This window comes from Dermacentor variabilis, chromosome 1 (assembly GCF_050947875.1).
Source record: "Dermacentor variabilis isolate Ectoservices chromosome 1, ASM5094787v1, whole genome shotgun sequence".
Taxonomy (NCBI): Eukaryota; Metazoa; Arthropoda; class Arachnida; order Ixodida; family Ixodidae; genus Dermacentor; species Dermacentor variabilis.
Window position 1 is genome coordinate 209074944 of NC_134568.1, and position 7834 is coordinate 209082777.

Below are 7834 nucleotides of genomic sequence, written 5' to 3' on the forward strand. Positions count from 1 at the left end.
GTTTCGTCGCTGTGCAGAGCCAAGCTACAGGCGCATAAAGTCTATAGATGACTTGAGGTTGGCCGGAAGAACTTCATAACTTTAGACGAAATTCAGCGTCGGATGGACAAACTTGCATTTGCGAGTCTTTAGATCCACGAAAACCTCTGTCCCACATATGGAGAACTGTTCGTGGTCTCCGTGGAACCCCTCAGCAGCACCACCCTTTCACGTCTTTGGCCCTTCACCAACAATGCAGAAAGAATGACGTCGCTGATGATTTCTGCAGGAGGATTGCTGGCGAAACTAGTTCCGCTGAAACATCGACGCTCCACCACTCACCGATTTCACGCGACTCCCGCATGGACAGTCCTTTCTCCATGGACGAACTCGAAGCTGCGCTAGCCTTGTGCAAGCGTTCATCTTCACCAGGACCCGACGGTATAACCTACCGTGCCCTATGTGATCTTAGTCAAGAGGCTCTGAAATTGCTCCTGCTATTGTTCAACAGCACTTGGCAGAGAGGCACGGTTCCCCAGGATTAGAAGACCATTGGCCTAATTCCACAGCTCAAGCCTGGCAAGTTGCCTGTAGACATTGCATCATACCGACCAATTGCGCATGCCAGTTGCATCTGAAAAGTAATGGAGAGGATGGTTCTAGCATGGCTAGAATGGGACCTCGAACATTACTAGTTATATACAGATCCAATAGCCGGTTTCAGGCGTGGCCGTTCTTCCATAGACAACGTTGTCGACGTGGTGACGTACGTCGAGCACCAGAAGTCCTGCAAAAGATTATCTGCTGCCTTGTTTCTGGATGTTAAAGGAGCATACGATAACGTAACGCATGAAGCGATTTTCAACGCGTTGGAGGCAGTAGGACTTGACGGAAAGATCTATTTCTGGAATAGTAGCTATCTACATAACAGATCTTTTTTCCTACTTACCGATGATGGCCCAGCCTCCCAGCATTACAGTAACCGTTGGGTGCCTCGTGGCGGAGTACCGAGCCTAACGCTTTTCATCTAACACGCATTGGACTCGCCGACAGCCTCCCATGGACGGCCATTAGGCTCTCCATCTATGCCGACAACATATGTATTTGGACGTCGGGTGTGACGCGACTGCAGCTTCGCGCGTGGCTTCAGAATGCAGCCACTTTAACAATGTCCTACCTTCGAGAACAAGGACTTCAATTATCATGTGAAAACTGCAGTGACGGCATTTACCAGAAAACCAATGTCTCCATATGTGATATCTGTCGACGGATAGCTGATCTCGTACAGCACAACTTAGAGACTTTTGGGAGTGGTCATTGACAGAAATCTCTCCTGGACCTCTCATGTAAATTATGTGAGAAAACGCCTGATAGGCATTTGCCATATGTTTAAGTTAGTAGCAATAAATACCTGGGGAGGGCGAATACAATCTATGCTGCAACTGTACAGGGCCCTCTTTATTGGATTTCTGCGGTACAGCCTACCAGTCATCTCCAACACCTACAGAACTAACCTGAATACACTCCAAACCATCCAAGCCCAAGCCCCCAAGATATGCCTTGGTCTACCGGAGAGTGCGTCAACGACTGAAGTTATTGCAGCCGCTCAAGATTGCACTGTTAGAACGCACATTACCATTGAAACAAAGCGTGTGCATATAAAACACTTCGCCCGGACCCCTACGCATCACCTCACAAGTCTCCTAGTAGAAAGGTCCCGCACGACATTCAGTGCAACTGTCTTAGCGCGCCGTGCCTCTCTCAGGTCAGGTTACGCATCTGCGCAAAGACCTTCGATTCCTTCATAGTGGGTGAGCCGTACTCAAGTAAACCTTACAATCCCAGGACTTCATAAAAAGTCGGACTTGCCAGAATCAGCACTCAAGCAACTTACTTTACTCGGCTTGTACGAGAAATACAGCGACTGCACACACATCTATTCTGATGGCTCAACTACATCAACCAGTTGCGGTGGCGCTGTAGATATAGCAACAATGGGTATAACCCAGTGGTTCAAGACTTCCCATATTACTACGTCTACAGCTGCAGAGCTCGCGGCTCTCCGCGACGCGCTTCATGTGATAAATGCTGAAAGTCCTCGAAAATGGGCAGTCTTCTGCGATTCAAGGTCGGCCTTGCAATGTGTGCAATCGTTTCTCCGACATGGAACTCACGATCAGCTGATGTGCGAAATCTTGGAACTTGTCCATCACTTTAGAGAGAAAGGCCATATCTCTTTTCAATGAATAGCAGGTCATGGCGGTATCATTGGAAATGATGACGCAGATAAGGCAGCTCGGACGTCAAACAAAGAAGACCACTGCCTCCCCATTAATCTCTCAAGGACCGACGCTGCAAGACAACTTCGCATTCTAGCACACACGCTCTCCTTGGCAGAGTGGAATACCGCACATACAAGGTGCACCAGACTGCACAGACTAAAACCCTTCACTGCAACTCAGACCTTCAGCCGGACTGCACCGACGCGAAGCGTCTCCTCTGTGTCGCTTGTGGGTGGGAGTTGCCTTCACGAAAGCTTATTCAGCAGTAATTGGAATGGCTGATAGCCCTGTATGTGATGTTTGCGGATGCGAGAAGAACATTGACCACTTATTGTGCCACTGTCCTCAATTTCAAGCACAAAGACAATGTTCGTTTAACACATTGAGGAAACTAGATGATCGTCCTCAGATTGAACAGATAGTACTAGAGCACCGTCCCCACCGATCATCGGCTCAGAAGACAGTGAAGGCACTTTTGTGCTTTCTGAGAACGTCTGGTTAGCCCGAGCGGCTTTGACTCGATGACTGTCTGTGCACGTCTCTATGCCCTCTCTCTCTCCCTTCTATCTCTTCCCCTTCTCTCTTCCCCCAGCGTAGGGTAGCCAACCAGACTCTTGACTCGTCAACGTCCCTGCCTTCCTTATCTCCCTCTCCTCTCTCTTACTTTCTTTAGAGATTTTAAAAAATTTAGTATTCCATTCGGTATAAGAATGTCGTTTCTCTCGAATATTTCAACAGTGAAATTTTTTTATCGAATTGAACGCAACACCCTTACAATTTTGCTTTCCTTCGGCATTTCTCCGTTCTTGTTGAAAGTGAATCTACATTACGTGTTAAAGCAAGTTAACAGAACTAAGCCCGTCACTCGCCACGGTGGCTTAGCGGCTATGGTATTGTGCTGCTAAGCACGAAGTCGCGAGATTGAATCCCGGCCACTGCAGTCGAATTTCGATGGGAGCGAAATGCAAAAACGCCCATGTTACATGCTTTGGGGGCACGTTAAAGATCCCCACGTGGGCAAAATTAAACCGGAGTGCCCCGCTAGGGCGTGCTTCATAATCAAATCATGGTTTTTGCACGTAAAACCCCAGAATTCGACTACGCGAGTTAGGAATGATGGCCAAAGCAGTAGATGAAGTAGCGAATGCTCATTTTGTAGAATTATCGTGTTAGTTGAGAGCTAAATCTCCGAAAACTATAACATCTGTCGTTTCATGCGCTCATGCAACTTCTTCGATTAATTTTGTAGGCCCTCTATTCATGTTTTAGCCAGACCATTTTAATAGTGTTATTGATGGCTATCAAAGTAACTAAAAGCACTATCGAAAGACAGTGCAGCACAAATAATAACGCTGAGAACAAACATTGTGCACAGAAGAGATCAGTCATACATTTTATTCTGCGACTAGCCATGCCATGTTCAAAATGAGGATGACATTTACACAAATCCAGCAAGTGCGATAAGTTGACATTAGCGGTTGACACCGCAAGGCTCTGACGCACACGACGTCTAGGTAAACGGAGAGCCCATGACGTATCTAGCGACGGCGGCGATGACCGTATCCCTTCTTGACGCCGACAGGCCCGTAGCCATAGCTGCCTAGCCCAGCGCCGAGGCCTCCTCCGAGCCCCCCAACTCCTGCGCCAAGCCCTCCAAGCCCGCCTGCGAGACCATCAAAACCTACGAGCCCTCCTCCGACACCGGCTCCTAGACCGTATCCGAGGCCGCCTCCTAAGCCCGCAAGGCCCACGCCATTGACAAGGCTCAGGCCTCCAAGACCTCCAGCGCCGAGACCGCCCAAAGCAGCAGCAGCGCCGAGGCCACCTGCGGAGTATGTAACCACGGGCCTGATGGTGTGTGACACGGAGGCCACCGGCTGCCTAACGTAGCTGACCACCGGCTTGGTCACGTAGCCGACGCGCACCACGGGCTGCTTCACGTACGACACGGTTGCCACAGGCTTCGCGACGGCAACGGGCGCTGCCACGGCCACGGGCGCTGCCACGGGGGCTGCCACGGCCACTGGCGCGGCCACCACGGGTGCAGCACCAACGGCTAATCCTGGACCGAAGCCGCCAAGACCGACGGGCCCATAGCCAACACCTCCTAGTCCAACACCTCCTAGTCCGACGCCTCCAAGACCTAGTCCGCCTAAGCCTAGACCGGGGCCGCCGAAGCCGACGCCACCGAGACCGACGCCACCAAGACCGGTTCCACCGAGACCAGCGGCTCCAAGTCCGGGACCGTAGCCGAAGCCACCCACGTTGCCAGAGTAGGCGCACGCCGCGAGGGCCGAGAGCAGTGCGAGCTGCGAGAGTCAGTGAACATGGAGTCAGAAATAATAACACCATTAAACACTATCTCGAACTTAAAACGTAGAGATAGGAAGCTAAATACGCGCAGTTGCGAAATCTGAGAATTGCCACGGGCAAGGACTAATTACACCTACCAAATGTTGCGCTTTAGATTACCGTCTTGTCTATACAAAATCTACATTGTCTAAACATTCCTTATTGTGCTTTTGATTTCTTTTCTTTGTTTACGCAAAAAGAAAAAAAAGAGAAAAAATGCATTTTTGTTTGTGTGTATTTGCCGAATTGTGCATTGCAGTATGTTTCCCGTACGTAATTAGCGTTTTTTTTTCTGTTTCAATTGTATCATTACATACGCTCATTGTATAGGTGTTATATTTATGCATTATGTTTTACTCGTATTCATTCTGTATATGTGCATTATGTTTTTCACTCATTTTATTGGGACTCCATTGACTAGAATTGAGTATGTAACACTTCACCTTGTGCTCTGTTACTGCCTGTTAAAAAGCGCTGCGGACCACGTCAAGCCATAGAAAGGTTTTTTGTTCGCGGTCCTCAGCATTTTGGTGTTGAAATGAAGTGAATTGAATTGAAATTGAATCGAATTGCAATGTCTCGAGGAGGCTCAAGGAAAAGACAGCTAAGGGCAGCAGCCTTAAATTTAAGGCCCTTCTAGAGCCTCCTACGCTTGTCAGCATGCATCTCATAGTTGATTTTTCGATAAGGGCTAAGGCAATGACCCTGTGCATGCTAGCATTCGTTCATCGCTGGTTTAGTGAGCCTCATCAAGTAAAACAAAAAGCATATATCTTACCTCATGAGCGCACGTCAAATATTTTATTATATGGAGCACGTTTAATTCACGCTCTAATTGGCAAAAAATCTGTTTCAAGCACAGAATACGCGCACCTTAGCGATTGCGTATAAATTATCGCCAAATATTTACTTTACTGTAACATCTTTCGCAATATGTTGCAATATCTCTTAAGCTGATGTCTGGTGCTAATGTTAAATATTTAAATATTGTATTAAGCTGCACTAATAGAAACAAAATAAGGTTCTCTTTCTGTCTATTTTTATCTGTATAGGTTAGCCAAGTGCCTGTCGATGCTTCCGCACTGAAGGCCAACGTCAATGCCAAGGCAGCCGACTTGCACTCATCTTCCTTGCGACACTAACTTGTTACTCCACGGTCACTCTTAACTTCATTCCAAACTATCGCATCCTTAACACAACGCCTTTACTTACGAGTGTGTACATGGCTGCTGTCCCGGTCGGTTCTCCGCTGGTTTTATGAGAATGGTGTCCATGCCACCGACCCGTGCGCATCTTTTATACGGGCGCATCGAATACGTCACCAAACACTTGCGGCTTCTCATTCGTTTGTCGAGGTAGAGCGGCAAAGCGAGGAGAAGGAGGCCTGGGATGAGGGCGGCCCACGCTCTATGTGGAGCCAGTAGATTCGACTTTTAAGTTTGGCACGTACGAGGCTCCTTTAAAACTCTCGCCGATGAGCGTACGAGGACGCAGGCGCGCCACTTCTATATCCGTTCTCATCTGGCGACAGCTCTGCTCTTTTTTCTTCCGCGACCGCGATCTCTTCCATGTACTCCCAGACGCCGGTTGTTTCCGCGCTTCCGCCGCGGATCCCTTTGATACCTTCCCGTATACCTGAAGATTTTAGCCCTTGTCAGGTACGCACCGGGTGTTTCCTGGGTGACTGTTTCCTGCTGCGTGCAGTTGTTCGGAGCGATATGGCTATAGCGCCGCATTCAATTACTAAACGTTCGTAATATGCTCTCTCTCGCGCGCGAATTTTTCGTTCCTGTCTCTGGACAGGAAAAGTGACGACGGCCTCCCCCACCCTGCACCACGCCATGGTCTCTTCGCCGCGCGCGAGGAAGTGCCACTGACCCAGAGCAGCAACTGCGCGTACAACTTCGCTCATGCGATTGCGAATGTAACTCCGCGTAGCAAAAGAGGGAACGAAGGCGTTGCACCCACCGGTTGTAGCGCCTGGCACGTCGCCAAGATTATGCGCACGGACGTTTGATAAAGCATTGCGCATGGTCTTGATAGGTACAAGATCACGGCTATTGGTGAGGAATGACGACCTGTGCCGGTTGTCGACATAGCATTAGGCCGAGAACGAGCCTGTTGTCAGTGCGAGAGCCATCGTCACATGTCTCCGACTTTAAAGGTCAAAGCTGCTCCTCCACCTTCATTGCACTTCATCTGGCTGCTCGCAATCTCTCGCGACGTATATGAGTCGCTGGCCCATCTGTGCCAAGGATACGAAAACACGGCATTTTCAATGTGAAAATGTGATGATGAACTGAACGCAGTATTTGTTAAGTCACAAGCGTATACCTCCTACTGGGACATACTAATCAGTAACGCGGTAGGCAAAGTCTGGCATGTCATAACTGCATATTCCTGAGGTAAAAGATTTTGTCACTGACAAATGCATCGTTGTTTTGTTTTTATCACAGCCACTGCCCAAGTAATCGAAGAGCGGGTATACGCTCACCGAATTGAGTGCCGACCGAGAGCGGGACCGGATATTGCAGCTGAGTAATCATATGGAGTCCTGTCTTTTTTCATTGAACAATTTAAGGGTGAGATTATATCTCGAATACGGAAAAATCTAACTTCAAGTTCGCCTGTTGAAAGTCATACACAGATTGAATCTGGGTAGTGTGCACGCAAAGTTTATCCTGTATAGAATAGGCCGAGCCCCGAATGCCGCATGCTCTTCCACGGAATCAGAAGAAGCCACCTCTTGTTGCAGTGCACCAGCATACCTCTGAAAAATAGTAAGCGTCAAATCGCGCGCTGCGACCAGAAGGGCGACCTAAATATTGGGGCTATGGCCTGAAACTTAACTGCAAGAACGTTCAGCTGGCACTTTGTTTTTTCTTACTGAAATGAACGAAATAAAAATATATAGTCGCCTATAAAGGTGACGGCCACTCTTTTTCACATAACAGTAATAATAAGAAAACTATTCTGACAGAAGAACAAACGTCACAGGTGCGAATAATCTAGAACGAAGTCGGCTAAAGAGAGCAAATGAAGTCCGTAGATATCCATAACAGCTTACGCGTTCATGAAATTTCTATATGTCTCAAAATTGAGAACTAAATAGATCTCATACATTCTGTATAAATTATTCTACGTACGCAGTCCCAGCATGCAGTGTAATATTTGTGCGAACTGTGCCTGAAAGTGCTTGAACATTTTAAAGCTTGTGGTGT

General features: G+C 48.2%; 1 protein-coding gene across 1 annotated transcript; it reads right to left on the bottom strand.

The window, feature by feature from the left end:
• Positions 1 to 3720: 3720 nt before the first annotated feature.
• On the bottom strand, positions 3721 to 6456 carry LOC142559892 (uncharacterized). Its single transcript, XM_075671617.1, has 2 exons — positions 6442 to 6456; positions 3721 to 4570 (listed from the first exon to the last, which is right to left on the bottom strand). Exons 1-2 carry the CDS (start codon positions 6454 to 6456, stop codon positions 3800 to 3802), a joined length of 786 nt encoding a protein of 261 aa, XP_075527732.1. The 3' UTR covers positions 3721 to 3799.
• Positions 6457 to 7834: the final 1378 nt, after the last annotated feature.